Consider the following 24780-nt stretch of genomic DNA (forward strand, 5'->3'; position numbering starts at 1 on the left):
CCACTTCCTTGAAACCCATAATGCAGAGGGGCACAGACCTAGTCAAACGGAACTACTGTGTGCCACACAATATCAGCTCTCTTCACCAGGTAACTCAGTGAAGTCTCGGTTACCCGATGAGTGCAGGGTTACTTGGAAAGACCTACTCACAGTAGATTTCCAGCTCATGAGTTGGAGGCTCCGCACCCTTAAAGTCCATTAAGAGATTTACATCCTCTCTGGGACAGAGGAGGCGGGATCAAAAGCCTTTGTTTTAGTTGTTTTTCGAGGATGAGGGAGGCTTCTTAGCCAATGATGGGCTGTAAACCCCACAGTACCCAACCCCTTCTATTGTTCATCAAGGCTCTTTATGCAGTGAGGAGCTGATTTCCATGCCCTGCCTTCCCCCAAAACAGTGAAAGCGCTTACGGGTTGGTAGAGTTGCCACCTCCCCCCTGAGATTAGGTTTTAAAATACGTAAAGGCGCCGGCTGCTGGTCTGATCCCACAGCTATGAACATTGCGCAACACCGGAGCCCACTTGGCCCAAGCTCTGTGATTAAAAAGGCTCCATGATTGTAACTATGCCACAAATTGAATGAGCTTGGAAAATAAACTCTTCTTACCACAAGCAGTGGCCAATCCAAAGTGGGTGTTTCTTCACTCTTCCATTGTCGTCAACTAGCTTCTAGTCATGTGGTGACTTTCGACCAGTCCTTCCTCTTCAGTAAACCACAAGATGTAATTTGGGACTTGTGGTTTCATTTGCCTCATTCTCAGCGTGGGCCTGTAAGTACACCATCCTAGTGCAGTCGACTGAAAATCCAGGACTGGTTGAAAGTCCCCCCATGAATGTGCCCTGTTGATATTTAGGGCATTCCAGGAGACCTCTTATTGCAAGGATATCCTACTTAAATTCCCTGCATTCTGGGGGACAACATCCAGTACATCTGACGATGTTCCTCTATTGACACATAAGTGTGTGCAGAAGACAGAAGGGGATGTACGTGCATACCCTATATCCTTTGAGTGATGCAAATAATTGACACCAACATAGGTGGTACTGCCTAAGGTTCAAGTTGCCTGGTCGTCTCCAAACAGGCTGGAATGCTGGTGCAATTCTTCCGAAATTGGGAATTAGCTGAGTGTCATAGTGTGCTATGGTGTCCTTCAAGACAGTGTTCAGTAATGGATGGTTTGGATGTCTGGGCTCTTTGAATGACTCTGGCCATGCATGTTTATTCCCCCCCCCCCCCCCCCCATTTCTTACCCTCTCCTATTCCTTGAGCCTTTTGTTTGATCATCTCTTGTTTGTTAATCTTCACTGCTTTCTTTGTTGCCTCTGGTACAGGGCGATCTTGGAGGAGAGCGAGTGTTACAGAAGCGCTGGACCACATTCCTGAAGGCTCAGCTCTTGTGCTCCCGGCCAGATGATGGCTTCCCCTTCAATGTTCTTCAAGACATGTTTGTGTTGACTCCTGGAGACGAGCATTGGAAAAGCACCATCTTCTATGGAGTCTTCACGTCGCAGTGGTACGTTCATAGGCAAAGCATGCAAGGCGTGCACTGATCTGCACACAATGTCGATGGTTTAAAGCAGAGGATGTTTGGCCTGGGAGATCATGTAGGAAATGCTGCTGGATTCACAACTCTCTTCCTCATATTATTTATACTGACATTACCCAGTACTAACAGCATTCGCTCTGAAGACCTCGCCAGCCAAACCGTGACACCAAGGTCTAATCAGGCTTAAATCATGTAACTCCCTAAGGCTTGTTAGTTACAGATATTAGGATTTTGATATTCATTGGTTATTTGAATTCCTGTGCCTTTCAAGGATTCACGCTACCCTGTCCCAAACTCTGGACTCATCGCAGTGAGCACTGTTAACCGTGGCTTCTTCGCCTGAAGATGTGAGCGAGCATGTCCTCTCCGATAGCCCGCCAGTCACATTTGCAATCCGCAATCCATGCATTAACATTTCTTAATTTTATATTTTATTTTGAATTGCTGCATTGTGCTGCAATATGGTGCTTCTGCCATTTCAAATGAGTTGGTATCAAGTGTGCCTGCCTGATCAGGTGACCCATCTCAAAGGCAAAGCAACTCTTTCCACTCTCACGCGCCATCGGTATTTGACCCCGGAGCTGATTGGAAATTGCCTCCACCGGCAGCTTCCATCAAAAATGCTAATTTGTACAAATCAGAACAGTGCTCTGGTGCCATTTTTCACGTTCTCTTTCAATACTGCAGTTGCTATTAGATATCAAAGTTTTTCTGATTGTTACTGCAAACTTTCAGCTGTTTCTTCTCAGACTGTCCCAAACAGCAGCCTACACTGGAAAGTACCGTTTCCTTACTGAGTAGTAACAAACACTCCACTGCTTCACATCCCTGTGACCTGCTAGGGGCAATTTTGAATCTTCCTCTAGAGATGAGCTGTACCTGTAACCCCGCCCCAACCTGCCGTCAGACAGACCTCAACAAGAATGACCAGTTCAGAGATTCCTGACTTATTTCTGTATATTATAGCGTTCTCTTGTATAACAACCAAAACGTCCCCCCAAAACAATTGGATGTCCAGACCGTCAGGCTTAAATCTGACAGTCTTCCATCTGCAAAAAAAATACTTTTAAGACCACAAGATTTCTAGGTTATCTCCTAGTAAATAAAATTGTATACCTCCAAAACTATTACTGGATTAGTGTATTCAATTTAATAAGGGAATTTATCATTGGAACACCACCCATTCGAATAAAGAAGATCCTGATTTTTAGGGGATAAAAGCACTCTAAACCTACAATTCTGAAACTTTTGTGGAGCAGTGCGCCCACCTCACTTGAATGCACCATAATTCCTCCACACTCAGATGGACAATTGATTCTATGTATTGCACGAGGCCCTCTGGGCTTTTCATAGAATCAGCTCCTTACCCAGTTTTCCTGCCTCACACATTCTTGTCCTTTACATTGGAGCCCCCACTGGACACGAATCAGCTTTTTGTGTTCCATACTCCTCACAATTCTCATCCAGCAGCACTTCCTTGAGGCGTGCAGAAAGGATTTTGGCTGAACCCTCTCACAAACAGAAGACGTGTTTTTGCAAAACTGCTTTGGCTCACGACTGGAACTGCGTCACTTTTGTGCATGCGTTTCATGTTGCTTTGCATCAATGCCTCGAATGAAGCACTTTAATGTATGTCAGAGCTGGAGGGTAGATACACGGAGCAGGAAAGAGCCAGGTGCTAACAGACCACCTGCTTCCTGTCTCTTCTTTCTGGTGTTGATCAAAATACATGCTTAATTTACCCTCACCTAACCGCGGCTGGAACTGATAATGCAATTGTTTAAAGAGGAGGAGGGTGCACGTTAATCCTAACTTTTAACTATTGTTGAAACAGACTTGCACCCCTGGCATGTTCCTGGGGGCTTCCGGGTTGTTCATTGTTACAAAGGTAGGCAAAACATTTAAGAAACAATTGCATTTTTGCTTTTTTACGTATAGTAATGGTTTTTAATACCAATATTGACACCAGGACGAGGGGTTTTCTGTTAGGTATGTCCATAGCTAAAACTTTCAGCCAGTGCTTTAGGACCCATGAAGTACATCCGCTTCCAGTTCATCATTTGCTGAATTATTGAAAGTAAAATTCTGGAATCAGAACAGGCTTGGGATAGAGTGGGCGGGGTGTAATGCCAATGGCTTTACTTCCTTTCCTTTTCTGGCGAGCCTTTGTTTCATCCTTCTATGGCAGATGACAGCTTTAGCATATCTTCAGGTAGTTGACATATTATGTGACCTACTGTGATGCTCTTGAAAGAGCAAAAAAGAAGAGATGAATAAAAATGTGAAGAAAATATGACTAGAGGGAATAGAAGTCCCGGAGGATGTGTAAGTGAATGGGCCACTATATGTGAAGCCCGCATTACTACATCTGAAGTAAAAAGACCCAACAAAAAAGCATCTAAATTAGGCTTTTGGGTGGTGTATCACCCATGTCCACATTCTCTGGAAATATTGCCATTGGTCGAACGTGACCAACGTGATAGATATTCAATGACCAACGACTTATCAATCAGTCTTTCAAGGTGTTATCTGGCAAACTTGTTTTCATTTTCTGAAGCTCACTTTGATGGAAGCCAGGGGCATTTACATTGAAACATTGAACAAAGTATTGCTGGTGTCAATAGCGGAGGCAACTGGATCACTTAACGCCCATTTCTGGGACACACTCTTTACATTGTGACTATGTTAGCTTTGATTTTTGTCCTAATATGACATGCATAAATATCATGTTCAATGGCATGTGTGGCTGTAGATACACATTCTCTGCATACTCCTGCCATCTAGTGTTGGGTCAGAGTTGTCAAACTTGCTTTTTTTCCGAAGAAGGTTTTTACAGTCTCAAGGTAGAGTGACTCCTCTGTGTGATATTGCGCATTGGCATAGACTCCTTTGTTAGGTTGTTTTCTCTCCACTGTATGATTCAGACGTGTGTGCCTCTCACCCGCGGTCAACTCCGTTCGGTTCAAGTCTTTGGTCCTATCCTGTCTTCGATGGTATTGTTTATCTCATCGTGTTTTTCCATCCTGCGCCACTCGAAACATTTGCCAATTCTGGCACCAATCGATCACACTCCGGGGCATTGCCTTGGGCCTACCATCCCACGTGCACGATAAGTGCTGAAGATGTGTTCCTGATGGAACGGACACCTTTTTGATTTTGCCCTCATTGCCACACCAAATACCTTCATACAGACCAACACCAGGTGTGCAACCTTTGCCTCTCGCCCATCATCGCAGGGCTGATTGTGATGCCTACAGGTTCTTCAATGATCACCCCCGCGCCGCACGGCCACCAGCTGCTGCGTGTGCCCCATTGCCTTGCCCTCTGCCTCGCTGCCTGCCTCGCTGCCGGCTGCCGGCTGACTCCGCTGTTGGTTGTTTTGGCCTTGTTTTGACCTTCATTTGTGCCTGTTTTTATATTTTTGTGCCCGTGTTAGCGTCTTAATCTCCATTTGTATTGTTATTGTTTTTTGTTGCCGTGTCAGCGTTTTCCTTCCTGTTTGCCCGCCTACCTCGCCGCCCTCCGTCTTCCCTCCCCGCTCCCCGCTTCCCGCCACCACCGCAGACCCCGCCCCTTTTTCCTTCTGTTCCCTCCCCGCTCCCGCCTCCCAGCTGCTCCGCCCACCCGCGCACTTGGCCTTATATGGCGAACGTGCGACGCAGGTGAGTGTGACCCACTTGTGGGACACCCCCGCGCCGCACGGCCACCAGCTGCTGCGTGTGCCCCATTGCCTTGCCCTCTGCCTCGCTGCCTGCCTCGCTGCCGGCTGCCGGCTGACTCCGCTGTTGGTTGTTTTGGCCTTGTTTTGACCTTCATTTGTGCCTGTTTTTATATTTTTGTGCCCGTGTTAGCGTCTTAATCTCCATTTGTATTGTTATTGTTTTTTGTTGCCGTGTCAGCGTTTTCCTTCCTGTTTGCCCGCCTACCTTGCCGCCCTCCGTCTTCCCTCCCCGCTCCCCGCTTCCCGCCACCACCGCAGACCCCGCCCCTTTTTTCCTTCTGTTCCCTCCCCGCTCCCGCCTCCCAGCTGCTCCGCCCACCCGCGCACTTGGCCTTATATGGCGACCGTGCGACGCAGGTGAGTGTGACCCACTTGTGGGACACCCCCGCGCCGCACGGCCACCAGCTGCTGCGTGTGCCCCATTGCCTTGCCCTCTGCCTCGCTGCCTGCCTTGCTGCCGGCTGCCGGCTGACTCCGCTGTTGGTTGTTTTGGCCTTGTTTTGACCTTCATTTGTGCCTGTTTTTATATTTTTGTGCCCGTGTTAGCGTCTTAATCTCCATTTGTATTGTTATTGTTTTTTGTTGCCGTGTCAGCGTTTTCCTTCCTGTTTGCCCGCCTACCTCGCCGCCCTCCGTCTTCCCTCCCCGCTCCCGCCTCCCAGCTGCTCCGCCCACCCGCGCACTTCGCCTTATATGGCGACCGTGCGAACGTGCAGCGGTCACGTGCAGCGGGCGCGCCGATTGTGTGCCGAAGGCGTGCCAAAGGTAAGCCCGTCTGCGCCCGTCCGCGACCGGATCGCGACCAGCGCCAGGACCCCTGGCCCACGAAGACCCCGACCTACCCGCCTGACGTACTCCGCCGCCACCCTCATCGCACTCAACACCGACCGACTCCCAGAATGCCACCAAGCCACACCACGACGCACCCACGGACCTTTCAGCTGCCACGCCTGCAAATTCACCTGCATCCGGACCTGCCTCGCACCAGCACCCGCTAAGTCGAACACCAGCAGCACCCACCTCAAGTGCATCCTGCTCAACACCCGCTCCGTCCACAGACACGCCATCGAACTCTGGAACCTCCTAGACGCCACAGCCCCAGACGTTGCCTTCCTCACAGAGACCTGGAGGAACGCCTCTTCAGCTCCCGACATCGCCATCGCTATCCCAGAGGGCTACAAGATCATCCGGAGGGACCGCAACGCCAACCAGATGGGAGGAGGCATCGCCATCATCCACAGGAACACCATCCGTCTCACGACCAGCACCGACAACACCCTGACCACCGCCGAACACCTGCATTTCCAGATCCACACCGACCCGAACACCACCCTCAGAGGCACCCTGATCTACCGACCCCCGGGACCACGCACACAATTCAGCGAGGACATCGCCGACTTCGTCAGCCCGCATGCCCTCCCCTCCGCCGACTACATCCTCCTGGGGGACCTAAACTTCCACCTGGAGAACAACAACGACCGCAACACCAGCACCCTGCTCGACAACCTCGACAATCTTGGACTCAAGCAGCTGGTGTCCACCCCCACCCACCTCGCCGGACACACACTCGACGCAGTCTTCTCTTCCAGCACAGACATCGACTTCAGCCACGCCACAGAGCTTCAATGGACGGGCCACAGCTGCGTCCACTTCACCTTCAAGAGAACGACGACCCACCACCACCAGCAACAGGCCGCCCGCAGAAGCTGGAACAAGATCACAGCAGACCAGCTCGCCACCTCCCTGAGCCAGCACCCTCCTGCCAGCTCAGCGAACCCCAGCCAGGCCGCCGACAACCTCACGAAGTGGATCAGCAACTGCGCGGACGAACTCGCCCCGCTGAGGACCCCGCCCAGCAGACCCGGCAGCAAGAAAGCCCCGTGGTTCACCGACGAACTCAAGAGCTCCAAGAAGAACTGCCGAGCCCTCGAGAAAGTCTGGAGAAGGGAACCTACACCGGACAACAGGACCACCTTCAAGCTGGCCACCCGGAAGCACCACCAGCTGATCCGCGCCGCCAAGAAAACTGCATTCAAGGACCGGCTGGACAACAACGCACACAACTGCAAGGAACTCTTCAACATCGTGAAAGAGCTATCCAACCCCAGCGCAGGAAACAACAACATCACCCCATCGCAAGACCTCTGCAACTCCCTCGCTTCATACTTCCACAACAAGATCGCGGACATACACAACAGCTTCAACAACCAACCAACGCACACCAAGACCGAACAACCACCCCCCACCACCACCGCCCACGCCTGGACCCCGATCAGCACTGAAGACACCATCCGCACGATGAACTCCATCCACTCCGGATCACCGACCGACCCCTGCCCTCACCACGTCTTCAACAAGGCTGACGCTGTCATCGCACCCCACCTGCGAGACATCATCAACACATCCTTCGACACCGCCACCTTCCCTGAGAGCTGGAAGCACGCCGTACTCAGCGCTCTACTCAAGAAACCCACAGCGGACCCCACCGAACTCAAGAATTACCGCCCCATCTCGCTCCTCCCGTTTCCAGCCAAAGTCATCGAGAAGACCGTCAACAAGCAGATGGCCGCCTTCCTCGAGTCGAATGGATCCCTCGACCCCTCACAGTCCGGCTTCCGAGCCAATCACAGCACCGAGACCGCCCTCATCGCCGCCACCGATGACATCCGAGCCCTGATGGACAACGGAGAAACAGCGGCCCTCATCCTCCTAGACCTCTCCGCGGCATTCGACACTGTCTGCCACCGCACCCTAGTACAGCGCCTCAGCAACGTCGGAATCCGGGACAAGGCGCTGGAATGGGTCGTCTCCTTCCTCGACGGAAGAACACAGAGAGTCCGCCTACCACCGTACAAGTCAGAAGCCACCGAAGTCATCTGCGGCGTCCCTCAAGGATCCTCTCTGAGCCCCACCCTCTTCAACGTCTACATGAGCCCCCTCGCGGCCATCGCACGCCAACACAACCTCAACATAATCTCCTACGCCGACGACACCCAGCTGATCCTCTCCCTGACCAACGACCCCGCCGCCGCCAGAGCCAACCTGCACGAAGGGATGAAAGAGGTAGCCGAGTGGATGACGACCAGCCGCCTGAAACTGAACTCGGACAAGACGGAGGTCCTCATCCTGGGCTCCTCACCCTCCGCCTGGGACGACTCCTGGTGGCCTCCCGCCCTGGGCACCGCACCCAAACCGACAGACCATGCACGCAACCTGGGCTTCATCCTGGACTCCTCCCTCTCCATGACCAGGCAAGTCAACAACGTTTCCTCGGCGTGCTTCAACATCCTACGCATGCTACGGAAGATCTTCTGGTGGATCCCCACCGAGACCAGGAAGACCGTCACCCAGGCCCTCGTCACTAGCCGACTGGACTACGGCAACGCCCTCTACGCCGGTACCACCGCCAAGCTCCAGAAGAGACTCCAGCGGATCCAGAACGCCTCAGCCAGACTCATCCTCGACATCCCACGAACCAGCCACATCTCCGGGCATCTGAGAGACCTTCACTGGCTCCCCGTCAACAAAAGAATCACCTTCCGCCTCCTCACCCACGCACACAAAGCCCTACACGACCAAGGCCCGAGCTACCTCAACAGCCGAATCAACTTCTACGCTCCCAAACGCCACCTCCGATCAGCCAACCACGCCCTCGCCGCCGTCCCCCGCATCCGAAGAGCGACTACAGGAGGAAGGTCCTTCTCCTACCTGGCCGCCAAGACCTGGAACTCCCTCCCGACCGACCTGCGCCTGACCCAAGACCACCTCTCCTTCAGGAAGAAGCTGAAGACCTGGCTGTTCGAGCAGTAGCGGCACCCCCCCACCCCCAGCGCCTTGAGACCCTACGGGTATGTAGTGCGCTTTATAAATGTAATTGATTGAATGATCAAAGGGCACGTTGACTGGAGATGTCTCACAGTAGCGAAGACGACACTGCCAACATATTCAGTGAGGAGCATGCTGCTGAGTAAGAAGGGACTTTCTTCATCATCCTAGTCCTCCACTACCCCGTCCCCCCCTCCTCTACCTTCTCATTCATAACCACCTCCACCATCCTCTCCTCCTTCATCTCCACATCATGACCCTCTCGATGTTACACCTCCAGGTTCACCAAGGTTACATTGCGGGTATAGGAGAACCATTAGGGTTATCCTGATCCTTGGTACACTTACAATACAAACCTCGATCATGCTTGTCCCTCCCCTCCTGAAGATTCTAGTGCTTATCAGCATGTAATTGCTAGGGCACCTACATACCATGGAGTCCATTTGCATAAAGAGTTTCTAGAACAAGACTTCCTTTTCGATACTCTGTCATCCACTCACAAAGACACAGTTTTTGTTCATGCCACGTCATGGGTAGATAAAAAGTATAAAGCAGCTTCTTCAGACCCGTTTTTTTATACGCAGTGAGGTACCCCTAGACTCTATTGTTACTACTACAGCTCGTAAAAGAGTCAACAGTCCAGTAACTGGGGATACGCCACCTTCTGAAAAAGTGAGTTAATGTATTGATGGAGCAGGAAAATAAGTAGCAGCACAAGCAGCTAATCATTGGCACATTGCCAATTCCCCGGCCCTTCTCGCACACTATGACAGCGCCCATTGGGACAAGATGGAACAACTGCTACAGCATCTCCCTAAGGAACATAAACAAAGAGGGCAGCAAATTGTGTCAGAAGGTCTGACCATCCCTAACAACTCTATTAGATGTGCCTTTGATGCAGCAGATACAGTCGCTAGGGCGTTAATATCAGCTTAATTCTCAGGAGACATGCTTGGCTCAGATGTTCTGGCTTTAAGCCAGAGATCCAATAGGCAGTCTTCAACATGTCTTTCGACGAAAAACATCTGTTTGGCCTTCAGGTAGATACCACTTTATATAAGATGAAAAAAGACACCAATACTGCTAAAGCTGTGAGAGCTTTACACACCCCTGCGCTTAGAGGCTTCCTTCGTCACTCCAGCTACAAAGGCGGATAGAAATCCACCACCACTGATGCCTCCACTTCTTAGCAGAAGCAGGGCCAACACACCTACACTAAGGGTTTTTACAGAAGCTCCTTCGGAGGTAATAACAGAGGAAGGGATAGGAGTGCCTCCACATGTGGAGCAGCCTCCACTGCCAAATAGTGTCTGCCCAGTCCTTCCCCTGACCATATAACACAATAATTTCACACAATCTTGGAGACTATCACAACAGGTATTAGCCATTATCCAACATGGCAGTTTTCTGGAGCTGATTACCACACCACCCAGCATTCCAACTCGCACTCACAGGTTACCACATGATCACTTAACATTGCAAAAACAAGAGGTCAAAGCCCTTTTTCTCAAATGGGCTATAGAACCCATTCCCTTTAACAACACTGCACAGAAGTAGATTGCCTATCCTTCCTGATTCCAAAAAAGGATGGGTCACTCAGACCAATCTTATGCCTCAGACCTCTCAACTACTACATCCTGTTGGAACACTTTCATATGGTCACTCTACAGGATGGTATTCCACTTCTACAACAAGGCGACTTTATGGCCTCTCTGGACCTAAAGGATGCTTACTTCCATACATCCATTCATACTGCCCACCGCAAATGCCTCAGGTTCGTCTTTTGTTTGTAGTCACTACCACACCAAGGGTGTTCTCAAAGGGCTTGGCAGTAGTCACAGCACATCTACGACAACAAAACGTTTGTGTATTTGCATACTTGATGATGATGATAACATTTTATAGGGTGCACAGTGTCCCGGCGCAAAACTATTGGCTCATCAAAGCTAGCACCGAGTAACAATGTCAACAGCATATACAGTTGACAGAAGATCTGCTCCACAAGCTAGGGTTCACCACCAGTGTCCTCAAATCTCACCTTCAACCTCTTCAACTTCAACAATACCTAGGAGCAATGTTCAACACAGAGTTGGGAATAGCTTACCCTAATTCTGCTTAGGTACAACATTTTCAGACACTTCAACCTCAATTCCAGTCAAACAAAACACTTACAGTTCAGACTGTTATGCAACTACTGGGAATGATAATGTCTTGCATTACCATAATTCCCCACGCAAGACTACACATGCGCCTACTACAGCAATGTCTGTCTCGCCAGTGGTCTCAATCACAGGATCACCTCCAAGATCTAGTATTGATAGCCCGCCCCACTCACCTTCTCTGCAATAGTGGAACTCCAACAATATGTTGGCAGGGTGGCCTTTCTTGGATCCTATGCCCCATATCATTCTAACCACAGATGCCTCAGAGATGGGTTGGGGTGCACATCTACAAGACTTGAAAATACAGGGTTTGTGGGATGCCAAACATCAATCTGAACACATCAACTGCTTAGAACCTCAGGCAGGTTTCCTAGCACTGAAAATGTTTCTTCCCCAAGTTTGTCCTAGTTCATACAGACAAAATGACAGCCATGTATTATCTACAAAAGCAGGGGGGACACAGTCTTCTCAATTGTCCCATCTCTCACAGACCATATGGAAGTGGGCTCTTCACCCTCACATTAATTTGTTGACAGAATATCTGCCGGGGAGGGACAACATTCCTGCACACCTGCTCAGCAGGACGCACCGACAAACCCAGGAATGGGAACTCAACCTACAAGTCCTCCTTCCCTACTTTCAAAATGGGGATTTCCCCAGATAGTCTTGTTCGCCACAGCCGAAAAAGCAAAATGCCCAAATTGCGCCTCCGAGTTCCCAAACCCACTATCCAAGGGCACCACACTATTGATGAGTTGGTCAGGGAGATTTGCCTATACTTTTCCACCTCTCCCTCATTCCATTCTCAATAGTCCCACAAGAGAAGCTTCCCAGCAGGCCACCCCTTCTCACTCTAGAACAAGGACAAATCAGTCTCCCAGACCACAAGATACTCAACCCAGTGATTTGGCACCTGAGGTGTTAGGATTTGGTTTTTTAAGCTAACCAGCAGAATTTATGTACATTCTTAAGCAAGCACTCAAGCCCACAACTAGCTATGCTGCAAAATGGAAACTTTTTGTTTGCTACTGCAAACTAAAACAAATGAATCCCATCAATGCCACAGTGCAAGACATTACTTCTTACTTGCTTCATTTGCAAAAGTCCAATTTAGCATACACTTCAATTAGGTTGCATCTTTCTGCAATAGCTGCTTAATTCCAAAATAGACAGCATAAATTGCTCTTCAAAATTCTCTTCCGGAAAGCATTTATGGAAGGACTAAAAAGAATAATTCCACCTCATGTTGCTCCAGCACCCTCTTGGAATCTAAACATTGTACTTACTAGGCTCCTTGGTCCTTCCTTTGAGCTTCTACACTCATGTCCCCTTCAGTTTCTGTCATGTAAAGTGGCATTTTTAATTGCCATTACTTCACTCAGGCATGTTAGTGAGCTCCAGGCCCTAACCTTAGAAGAACCTTTCTTTCAAATACATAAAGACAAACTGGTTCTTCACACTCATCCCAAATTCCTATCTAAGGGTGTCTCTCAGTTTATCCATTGAGCTACCTGTTTTTTCCCTTAACCTTGATTCTGTATCAGAAAGAGCGCTTCATACCCTAAACATTAACAGAGCACTCATGTTCTACATTGATAGAGCAAAAACTTTCAGGAAAGCAAAGCAACTCTTTATAGCCTTTTCTCCATTGCATAAAGGCAACAATATATACAAATCAGGTATAGCCAGATGCATAGTTAAATACATTCAAACATGCTACATTAAAGCCAAAATACCTTTTCCTGTTACTCTTAGTGCACACTCCGCTCGTAAAAAATGAGTGACTATGGCTTTTCTACGTAACATTCCCATCGCTGACATTTGTAAAGCAGCTACATGGTCTACGCCACATATACTTACTAAACTCTACTGTGTGGATATTTTACCACACCAACAAGCTAATGTAGGTCAGGCAGTGCTAAGTCCCCTGTTTCAAACTACTGCAACTCCCACATGCTAGCCACCACGTCTAAGGAGGGACTGCTTTACAGTCTGTGCAGAGCATGTGTATCTCCAGCCACACATGCCATTGAACGGATTATGTTACGTACCCTGTAAGCATCTGTTCGTGTCATGTAGTGCTGTAGATTCACATGCCCCTCTCGCCTCCACGGACACCTGTGGCCGTTCCAGTTCAGTTTTTTCACCATTTCCTAATAAATCGCTATTAGCATGGACATCTTTATGCTCACATTTTCCTTACACTCCTTTCTCACCTGCCTGCGGGAAAACAATCCAACAAAGGAGTCAATGGCGATGCGCAATATCTCTCAAAGGAGGAGTTTCTCTACCTCTTGACTCGAAAGACTTCTTCAAAGAAAAACAAGTTGCACAACTCTGACCCAACACTAGACGGCAGGAGTATGCAGAGCATGTGAATCTACAGCACTACATGCCACAAACAGATAGATGTTTACAGGGTAAGTAACCTAATCCATTTAGTCCAGTGTAGGCTGATTGCCCCTGTGTGCACCTGTTACAGTGCATAGTAAAGACTTTTCACTTGGCTTTACTGGTAAATGCCAACTTTATTGGCAATGGCTCCTCTTGATCTCATTCAGACATGAAGCTCTAATCTCCACAATCTGTGTGAGCCCCTGACATTTTCACGTAAACCCCACCCTCTCCAGTTTTAAACCCCACCCTCTCCAGTTTTAAACCCCACCCTCTCCAGTTTTAAACCCCACCCTCTCCAGTTTTAGTTGGAGCTCCTGCTCTTCTCTCACTTGGAGAGACGATCCCCGCTCTCAGCTGTGAACATGCCGTAGTTCTCGGGTAATACTCACTCTTAGTTGGAGCCCTACATTCCTCTCTCCACACTCCTCTGAGTTGGAAACATCCCTCGCATTTGGAATTGGGCTCTCTTCCGCAAGCCCGTCTCCTCGTTGTAAGTTGAATCCTGCCTCCCAGATTCCAGTTTGATCACTTACACTGTCTGTTGGTTTGAGAACCTCAGCTGAGTGCAGTGCTAAGTAGCTGATCATCTAGCTTTCCACCAATATACCCTGGCTCATCTGGGGATTATATCCACCTCTTCAGTATTCTCTTCAGCCCTAATACTCTGGGTAGGTGCTACTTGCACAGTCATCTTTTTTGACTGAAGTTGCTTATTTAAGGCCAGTACTAAAGACCACTTTGAAGTCCTCAAATTCCTGTTCTTTTGCTGTAACTCAGTGTGCCATAAGTGACCGGTGATAATCGTGTCAGGGTTTCCTAACTCTTGTCCTGTCTTTCCCTTCAAAGTCTACTCTACAGCAGTCCACCTGCTCCATGTAAATTATATGTACCTGAAATATGCCCAGAAGGCCCCTTGCTATTGTGGCTGAGAGCGAGCCTGAGGAGGTTCCTGGTTAATGGTTATGCATAAATCCTTGTTGTACTACATAATATTCCATGTCCTATCCCTCTTCTAAGGCTGTGCTTTGATTTCAGGAACAAGGGAGGCACGAGTAGCTCGGCTGTGTGCGCATTCACCATCAATGAGGTGCACAGAGCGTTCGACGGACTCTACAAGGCGGTGAACCGGGACACCCTGCAGTGGTACACCTACACACAGCATGTGCCAGAGCCAAAGCCAGGAGATGTAAGGCTCAACATTTACTCATTTCCTTTATGTAGATAAATTAAAATAAGGTGTGTTTCTGTAAAACATGTGACCTAGTTCTTGCAGTTGAATGTTGCAGCTTAGATGTGCATGGAACTAGATGCTTATTATGTGCAGCATGTCACAGTCCACCAATAGACTAATAATTGTAATGAAAATCAATTTTGGAGCTGTACAATTCCACCTGTTTTTGCTTTGATGACTCAAATTTAATAGACCGGCATCCAAGAAGATGTAAAGCAGAATACAAAATGTCAGGCATTTATAAGGCAAGCTTAACCGGAGGAGGCAAATACATAGACACTAAACCAACGATGAATGGATACACAACCCAGGCAATCTGATTTAGCAAGCATGCCCAAGGTGATTAGTTAGATCAAAAAGTTACTGGTTAGTAGCAGGCTTGACAAACGTTTTATGAGGCCTGGGGCAAAAACATAATGCTGATCATGTGGAGGCTTCCTCTGCTTTTGCCAAGTGACAATAAACGCCTGTTTCTACGCATTAAAAAGAAAAGTTCTCAAGGGTAAGGGAGAATATGGCATCACATGCCTATCCTGGTAAAGCCACACACGTCGCCTCATTATTAATGAAGACGAGAGTCTTGCATTCAATTAATAAAATATATTTTGCTGAAGAAGCACCAGGCACTGCAAACAGCTGGGGTTGGGGCTTAATCCCCCATTTTATTCCTACCACCTTGTGACTGCACTGTTTACTAGAATACTGTCAACAATTAAATCATCTCAAACTAGGGCTAACTTGACTGTCAAAATTCTTCAGTGTGACAACAATATAGGTATATTTTCTTATGTATTTATGTCAGCTATTTATGCAGCTCAGACTTCAGCTAGGGGGTGGTAGAACATAGTACTGAAAGCAAAACATCACTGCTATTATTTAGCCACTGCATTAAAGACCTGTAATAATATTTAAAGTCTTGTTTTTTCTATTATTGGGGGGCTAAATCGAATCAGATAAAGTTACTCTGGTGTGAATGGCGATCCAAAAAAAGTATAGGTTTGATTTTGTACTAGTTTGTCCCCAATACTAGGTTTGTGCTACATAAATAGCTTTAATAATATAAATACACAACCATCTTATCGACAGATATACTTCACAGTAGTGGCTAAGATTTAGTAACTTAATAAATATACTAGTCCCCTGGCATTCTTGGGCCCCAGATTTGCATTATTCTGCATTGTACTAATACGAATTGGATGCATGACAGCTTGACTTGTTGTGGAGGTAAGAGATTAAACATTACCATTTGCCTTAGCTCATCTATTAATACCACCAACTAATGTATAATGGGCCAGATGTACAAAGATTTTTTATGTTCGCAAAGGTGCAAATCAGGCTGTTTGTAAATACAAAAAGGCATTTTTCAATGTTCAAAGGCCCAACTTGTGATTCAGTTACATTACCAAATCGCAAATTGTAATTGCGATTCGGTATTAGCACGGGACGTGTTTAGGGCGTCCCTTCCTAAAACCAAATCACTGTGGTACATGTGAATGCTTTGTGAACGAAATGGAGTCGCAAAACACTTGCATTGTACCACCTACTTCAAGTAGGTGGTAACCCAATTGCAATTGGAAAGGGCGTTTCCAAGTGACCCCTTCCCTTTGTGAATATTTGTTAAAACATTTTTAAGAGCAGGCAGTGGCCCCAAATACCACTGCCTACTCTTACAAAAAATGAAAAGAAAACTTAAAATCTTTCTTTTTGAAATGCATCTCGTTTTCCTTGAAGGAAAATGGGCTACGCTTGAAAAAAAAAAGTATTGCTTTATTGAAAAGCCATCACTGAGGTGGTGGTGTGCTGACTCCAGCAGGCCACCATCCCTGTGATTTTTGTGATTACCGATGGGTCGCAAACCGAGACCTACCTCATGAATATTGATGAGGTCGGTCTATTTGCGACCCACTGGAAAACACCAAGTGTGTCAATTACTCATTTTGTACATTGGTGTTTGCAATTACCAAATAGTGAATTGCAAAAATTCACTTATTTGGTAATCGCAAACCGTACATCTGGCCCTAAATTCCAATATCCCCCTCTTCTTCTAAAGATCACACCTAATTCCTACTAATAAAAGTAGTGTACTATTCCACAGCAATAAACAGCCCGTTACAATTTGAATAGGCGTGGAATAATGGAAGAGATCTGCCACATACAGAGGACTCTAATTCAGTCCACCATTACAGGTCCCGACTAGCAACATTCTAGGGCCACTTCTTGGCATCTCACAATGTCAATCAGATTTGGGATGATATTAACAAAGTCCATCTCAGCAGGTCTCTCCACCACATCTCCCAAAAACCTACGACTGCGCAAGACCATAAACATTAAAAAAATGTTTCAGAATGGAAAAACAAGTACAATAAACAGCTAGGTAGACCATGAACATAAGAAACATCAAAAAGGGATCTTCAGAGCTTATAAATGATTTAGAATTGCTCAAAGCTCACAAATTTCTGAAAATCATAAACTGCTCTTGTCTCACACACTTCATCATTCCCACTGCTCAGCACTGCGTCCCATAACACGATAACCACACCTCAACGAGCCTCGCACACACCTGGAAACACTTCCCACACAGGATCAAACAAAGACAGCACGCTTCTGACCAAACATCCTACATGGTATAGTGTTCCACCCAAGTAGGCAATCACTTCAGTGCCCATGTGGTAGTAGTAAGCGTAATATAAATGTTGCACCACAATGCAATACAAGAAAATACATGTTACATATTTTTAAGTGATTTCTTTGGCTTAAGTGAATATAAGGTATTTTCCTAACATGAGAAATTGGTGTTTTTTGTGACATGGGAGAGAGGGCAGGTACTCTACTCCAGATTCTTCACTTCCATATCCAATATATTATTCTAAACTTGAGCTGTTTCAGGGTCTAGTTGCATATGTCAGAATATAATATGTGAGTTCAAAATATATCAAGGTTTGAGAGATGCCCAATGGGTTGCCCATGGCCGTCAGCTGCGATTACACCTCAGCTATGTGTATTTTACGGTACAACGAGCTCTGGAGGTTCTCCAAGAAGTATCAGGCGCACATTCACCTGCTGAGACCGTTGTCACTACTTGCCAGCGCCCAGCCTTGCTTGTAAACCTACCTCAGGCTGTGCATGACAGAGCAGTGTAAGTGTTGCAATCACAGCTGGCACTGGGCACAAGACTACAGTGTAGCTTAATATGAGAACTCAGAGCTATTCTCAGAATTTTCAAGACACACAGTTCTTGCTAAGTAGGTCTTCTGTAAATAATTGGCCTTTTGTGTTCTCTCTTGGCAGTGCATCAACAATCATGCTCGGAACATGGGCATCGGTTCCTCCCTGCAAATGCCGGACCGAGTCCTTAACTTTGTCAAAGACCACTTCCTGATGGACAGCACCATTCGGAGCCAACCCCTGCTGCTGCAGACCGGCGTGCAGTACCGGCAGATCAGTGTGCAGCGGGTGAAGGGACTCAAGAGAATCTACGACGTCCTCTTTCTTGGCACTGGTAGGTAACTCAGTGCCAGCAGAGCCACTCTGCTTGCACATACTTTTACCACAGGGTGTATGGGTAGCACGGCGGTTTGCGCACTTGTGTGTGCATGTCATGGAGCATGCATTTGTCAGCCAGCAGTATTTGATTTAATGCTGTATGGTGTCAGCCTGGTTTATAGGTGCTTGATGGGAATGGGAATTGTCCTCTGTGGTGTCTGTAAGCTTAGGCACTGTCAACAGGATAGGTTGGGCACTTTCCATTGTTGTATTGAATGAGGATATTGCTCAGGTGTTAGAGATCCTGGATATGATGAAGGGCGGGAGTGTAATTGAGCACCACCATATTAGCGGAGTAGAAGGTGCTTGTGTGGTGTCATGCACGGTACAAATTGTTGTTATCCATCCGTGGCAATTGATGGGTTTAACAAGTATATATGTATTCATTCGCTTCTAAGCACTTAGGACAAACATTACAAAAAAGAACACGTAAGTAATTACTCACATAGTGATGTATAGTTCATGGTAGTGGGGACACTGGGAACGGCGAGTGGGAGGAGGGCACTCCTTTAGTAGATTAGTGTGCAGGGCTCCTTAGCTGCTGCGAGTACATTGAGGTCATTTCCCCCTCAACTGAGTAGAGTCCATATGAGGGGGTGTTGGGCAGTGTTGGCTGAACTTGCAGACTTGGGTCCTGGAAGGAATCGATCACTGATCAGGGTCTTTTCTGTGCGGTGTTTTAAGTGACTCTAGATCAGGTGCATGTTGTATAGAAGTTAGCATGCAGAGGTGATATGTCAGGTGACAAACATTTACTGTCGAAGTGGACCCTAATGTCCCATGGGAGCTGCACTTTCAGAGTGTCAAAATGTTTCTACTTACCTCATTTAAAAGTATTGGGTGGAGTGGGGAAGAAGGTGAAACAAAATGAGAAATAGTACAACCGGAGTAGGTTGAACCATCTGACAAATGTATCCAGTAAGGGCCTGAATACGAGCAGGACAGTTACAACCACAAGGATCGGAATTACCGATGCGTAAAATACCTCAATACTCGTTAACTTTCGGCAGGTCACACCTGTTGAAATTTAACAGTGAAACAGCATAAGGTACTTACCGTATCATGTGGATTTTGGTGCATTAAACACCAAAATGTGCTTGTTATTCCCCATAAACTGGTAATAGGTGCTATTGATTGCACCTGATAACATACCCCATAGTGTCGTTAAATGTCCGGGGCTCTAAATAGCGCCTACACTGGTAACCGGGGCTTACGTTTTGTTGTACCGTATGAAAACGCCATCAGCTAATTTTGAAGTTTAAAAGAACTTCTGTTAATCCCCATATATCTTCCAAGCTCGACATTTAAAGTACTGTTTCTAAATTCTATGTCCAGCATTACTTATAACATTCAGATCTTTAGACACGCTCTTTTTCTACTTTCACTGGTTCTGACTGTTGCTCTAATAACCCTCGCACCCTTTCCCTCTAGCTTGGTAATGTTGGCATCACATCTCTCGTTTTATTTTTGGATTCAATCGTGGCTTTATGAAAAGTTGCCTATTAGTTGTAATCGGTTTATATCACTTTAGCATTTTTTTCAAATGTAATTAAGGAAACGGAAAATAAAAGAATTTGTGTGGCGGCAGCGTTCTGTGCCCTCCAAACTCCGCCCCATCCCCAGTTCTATGATCAGTGCTCTTTACCCGCTTCTCTGTGCATTTTATTCCCTCCGCCTCTCCATTTTCTATCTCCCCCTCCTCGGCCAAGTTTCTTCTGTCACATTATCAGAGAGGGACTTTGCAGCCGGAGCGGATATGCTGGTTATCCCAGAAGCAGAAACCTTTGGTATGGTCTTTAGTTTTTAAGATCTCGTGCCAAAATTTGACACTTGTGCAACACTTTGGGAACATTGAATTTCAATATCTGAAAACACCTGTTTCATTGCAATTCATTTGAATTGACTTTGTGATGATTTTATGCTGAACGTGGTGCGCTGTGCCTTAGCCTTAGTGCTAGTTTCTGACATCAGTTTACATCTGCATTTCTAGACACTGCATGGCAATATCAACATTTATACTCCCTGTTTGGTATCTTTTGTGTTATCCCCAGATGACGGGAGGTTACACAAAGCTGTCACTATGAACAAGACAGTCCACATCATCGAAGAGTTGGTACTGTTCAAAAACAAGAATCCTGTTCAAGAGCTGCTGCTCGATGGCAAGAAGGTAATGCTCTCACCAGAATGTGTTTATTTGACTCGGTTTATTGTGTGATGTATTAAAAACTGCTGTAAAAACACTCACCCTCGAGGGTTCCTTTGTAGCCCCAGAGAGCAACAAGCATTTGCAATGTAATAGGTCTCGCATTTGCGAGAGTTAGAGGTATTTGGGTGGTATATGAGAAGGTCTTTTACCTATGTGTTTTGGTTTGGAGTGCAGTGGCCTTTGGGACCTTATAGGTGTTTAGCATTGCCAGGGGCCTATGGGAAGGGGCTGTGGCGGGGGTGGGGGAGCTACTGTGGTGCCAGTCCTTCACAGACCTCTGCCTAGTGAGGAATGAGGACTACCCCCCCTTTACTGTCTTCAGCTTGGGGATGGGGAGAAGGGCAGACGTATGTGAAAGGAAGATGGGGAGAGAGCGTGATTAGAGAGTTAGGTGGGATGAAGGGGTGAAGAGGAGGCTAGGGGGCGCAGAGAGGATTGGGCGAGGGGACAGTAGAATAGGAGAAGAAAGGTGGGACACTGATACAAGCACTGTGGAGAGAGAAAAAAAATGAATAAGAAAACACATGAACCCAAGGAGGGCCACAGGAGGAACAGAGAGAGAAAAGAGACTGGAGTGAGAGGAAGAGTGTGACTGAGTGACATTGTGTGCACCTGCTTAGGTGCCTTGAAGCCAGCATCAGCGCAGTGCTTGGTGACTTGCGCTCTCCTTGATGGCTGCAGTGTGTCTGTAAGCTGGCAGTGCACACTGTGACAGAGTAGCTGCCACTATGCAGTGTATTTGGTTACTGTCTATAGGCACTGTATAGTGTGTGTTTTGCGGCTTCCACTGCACACTGTGGTAGTGATGCTTTGTGCAGTGCCGAGAGAGCAGCTGTTACTACTGCAAGGCGCTGTCCATACCATGGAGCCTGTGTGAGGGTGCTACGAAGGCTGCCTGCCATACAGTATATGACTGTCACTGATAGAGTGAAGAGAGGATTAGGAGGGGTGAGAGGGCGAGGATTGGGTGATGGAACCTCTGCTATCAAACATTTTGGATGTAAAGTATTGTGAAAACAAACGAGCAAGCAGGTCAGAAAACGAAAAAGCCCCCATTGCAGAGACGGATGTTCGGGCAGGACACGCCGTATGGCTTCCTACCTATTAGGTGCAGCTTTATGGGTCAGTTTGTCTGGACTCCCTGGTTAGATATGTCCCGGCTTGCACTTCTTGTGCAGGTACGCGACGGAGGGTGCCCCAGTACAGTCAGGAAGTGCACCGCTCTCTGTGGCGTGGACTCCCCTCGCTTTGGGATGGGCGTAGTCAGTAATGGAGGCAGAGCAGCGGCCACAATGGCTTGGATGTGCATCCCACGGCCATAGGGGAAGGCGAACATCTCTGCGAGGGGAAGATACTCAGAAATTTAGAAATCAACCTTAACATTGACGATGTACTCAAATTAGGATACAATCAGCGGGCAGTGAAAGTTGCCGCTGTGGGTGCCGATGTGGCTGCACATGCCGTCGTCCTGCTAGGGACGCTTGGGGTCCTCTGAATATGGAGAATGGGGAACTGTTGTGCTGCACTGCCAAAAAACAAAAAAAGAAAGCCGCTACAAAAATATTTTAAGAGCGCAAATGATGAATATGAGAGATGCCCTAGAAGCAGTGCGGCGTCCGCGGGTAAACAAAGTAACACGGCCGACATTACGTGAAAGTGCACAACGTTGCGCTTGTTAAAAAATATATATATAGATATATTCCCTGGCTGATATTACGTAAAAGCGCACAACACAAAGTAACACGGCCGACGTTACATAAGAGCGCACAACGGAGGGCTAATCTGCAGGGCGCCGTGGAGACTTTCACATCTCTACCTCCCTGCTAGGTTCTGAGATCTCTGAATTCCTTTCTTGGTGCCAGGCTGCCCCCACCCCCTCTGGTTAAAGAAACAAGCTGTCGCCATTGCTCTGATGAAAAAAAAAAAGTGCATAGCGGTTAATTAAAGGAGACCGTATAACGCCCCGAGTAAAAAATCCAGTCCTGATGGGCCGTCCCAAAAGGAGACAGGGCGGTAACAAGGAGGGACTAAAAGCCTAATTTTCAATCCGAGGCCAGCGTTTACCATAAACGATGACGCCAGCCAATGAAAAACATGAGTGGGGCTTCAACCCCACTTCTAAAACCTACCCTACTCCAATATACCTCGCAGAGCAAGCAGCGCATGCACACTGCAACGCAGGTCTTAGAGACCTAAAAAGGACTATGCAGATAACCCTCCCGTTATTGAAGAATCCTATTACTGAAGAATCTTACCGACCGAAGAGCCAGGTTTCAAGAGCTTTATGGAATTTTAAATGTTCCTCCTCAGCTCTGAGATTGGTAGGGTGTACAAATCTTTGCCCCTTGAACCCTAAACCATCTAGTCATCTCTGGGATTGGTAGGGTGTACAAATCTTTGCCCCTTGAACTATAAACAATCACCTCAGCTCTGGGATCAGTAGGGTGTACACATCTTTGTGCCTAGAATTGTTTTTACGACCTTTGTTTTTAAAATATGGCATAACTGAGCGTCTCTTAGCAATTAATCTACTTACTGACACGCCAAATCTTGATATAGCAATCGCCATGGCAAAATATATGAAGGCGGTAAAAAGGACTCTGTTGGAACCAAATATGATTGGATAGAAATTGGCATGGAGTTACAGTAGGTAACGCTCTAGAAAATTGTGTTTAGGTTGGAATGCTATCCCTACGTTAAAGCTTGACTGTGTTGCTGACTGAAATATTGGGAGTAGTGCTGTACGAAATGTTTTACATTGCAGGTGAGAGGCAGGAACTACCCCTTGAAGGAATCGTCCCTTTTTAAAGTATTCGTGACATTTTTATATGCTTTAATCTATTTATTGTAATATGTATTCTGTTTGGAGACCAATGGTCTAATAAACATACTTTTACTACTACTACTACTACTACTACTACTACTTTGTGCCTAGAACTATAGATGACCCAACATCAAGATTGTAATAACTGATCTTAGGGATATTTTAATAGAAGTTTGGTAGATAATGGTAGACTACATCCGGGAATGTATTCCACAACTTTCTCTTTAAGGAAATTGGGGTCCAAGTTATTAAAAACATATGGCACATCACACAAAGTGATTTGAAGGCAATTCTATTATACACTAGCAACTAATGAAAAGCAGCGAGCTATGATCAGGTCTTTTCAGCCCAACAAGGACCATGGCTGCCATGGCCACTGCATTTTCAAAATGCTAAGGTTTAAACCTCACCTTTAGAGGGGAGCTTAGATGGACATTGTTTCCAAAATCTCGGCTTGAATAAATGAACTTACAGACTTCCTTGATTCTTTGTGGAACGTAACATTCTCAATTGGTAGGAACATGTTTAAAGACTATGGAGACTTGAGCTTCAAGAAAGAAATTCAAATCAAATAGCATACCTAGGTTTCTCACAATAGTTGAGGGTGTATGGTAGTGTCCATAGAAGGAGACCAGAGGCAGTAGCCCAGCTGGTTCATTCTGGCTTAACAGAAGTTCAGATTTGGATGCATTGAGCTCAGCAAACTATATACTCATCCTCCATCGGACAACACGTAAGGCAACTCGGAGGGGAGGGACTCTATCATCTTTGAATTTAAGACTGGAAATAATTGGTATTTTTGTGTGCATACACATAAACTATCATAAGCATAAAGCAGATGTGCTAAATGGTCTGGGTAACGATTAAATACATCTGATGACGGGGCACAGTCCTCCAGCTTGCCCAGCAAACTGGCTGGGTAGAAAACGTACTAAAGTCTAATGGCACAGATTAAACCCTTTTGGAGAGGCTGTATTTTATTCATATTCAAGCAGTTGTTGGAACAGCAGTTTATGATTGGCAGTATTAAGCGCTGCAAAGGTACCCGATTAATATCATATTAAAGTGCCACAAGTGCCCACTGTCACACGAATATCAAGTAGCGAAGTAATCACTGATATGGTATTTCTGGACGCCTGCTTGAACATGATACAGAATCTGATTGAACTTGTGTAATGTTGGAAATTAATCCCGTCAAGGGACAGTAAGCAGCAGTGTTTTCTCTTGTGCAACGTAGGCGGGGCGGAATATTCGTTTACTAGTCAATTAAAACCATACCACGCAAATGTTAGTAAAGAAAAAAAATCAATACACAGGCACATCAAGA

The 24780-nt window shown here is 46.8% G+C and overlaps 1 protein-coding gene across 1 annotated transcript in view; it reads left to right on the top strand.

Moving 5' to 3' along the window:
- SEMA4B (semaphorin 4B) overlaps nucleotides 1-24780 on the top strand; it is a 56896-nt gene that overhangs the window by 20039 nt on the left and 12077 nt on the right. Inside the window, exons 6-9 of the mRNA XM_086958159.1 lie at nucleotides 1330-1511; nucleotides 14685-14835; nucleotides 18169-18379; nucleotides 20475-20590. Of these exons, the coding sequence (XP_086814285.1) occupies nucleotides 1330-1511; nucleotides 14685-14835; nucleotides 18169-18379; nucleotides 20475-20590 (660 nt within the window). The remainder of the gene's footprint in view (nucleotides 1-1329; nucleotides 1512-14684; nucleotides 14836-18168; nucleotides 18380-20474; nucleotides 20591-24780) is intronic.

This window comes from Lissotriton vulgaris, chromosome 2_1, assembly GCF_964263255.1.
Source record: "Lissotriton vulgaris chromosome 2_1, aLisVul1.2, whole genome shotgun sequence".
Lineage (NCBI taxonomy): Eukaryota > Metazoa > Chordata > Amphibia > Caudata > Salamandridae > Lissotriton > Lissotriton vulgaris.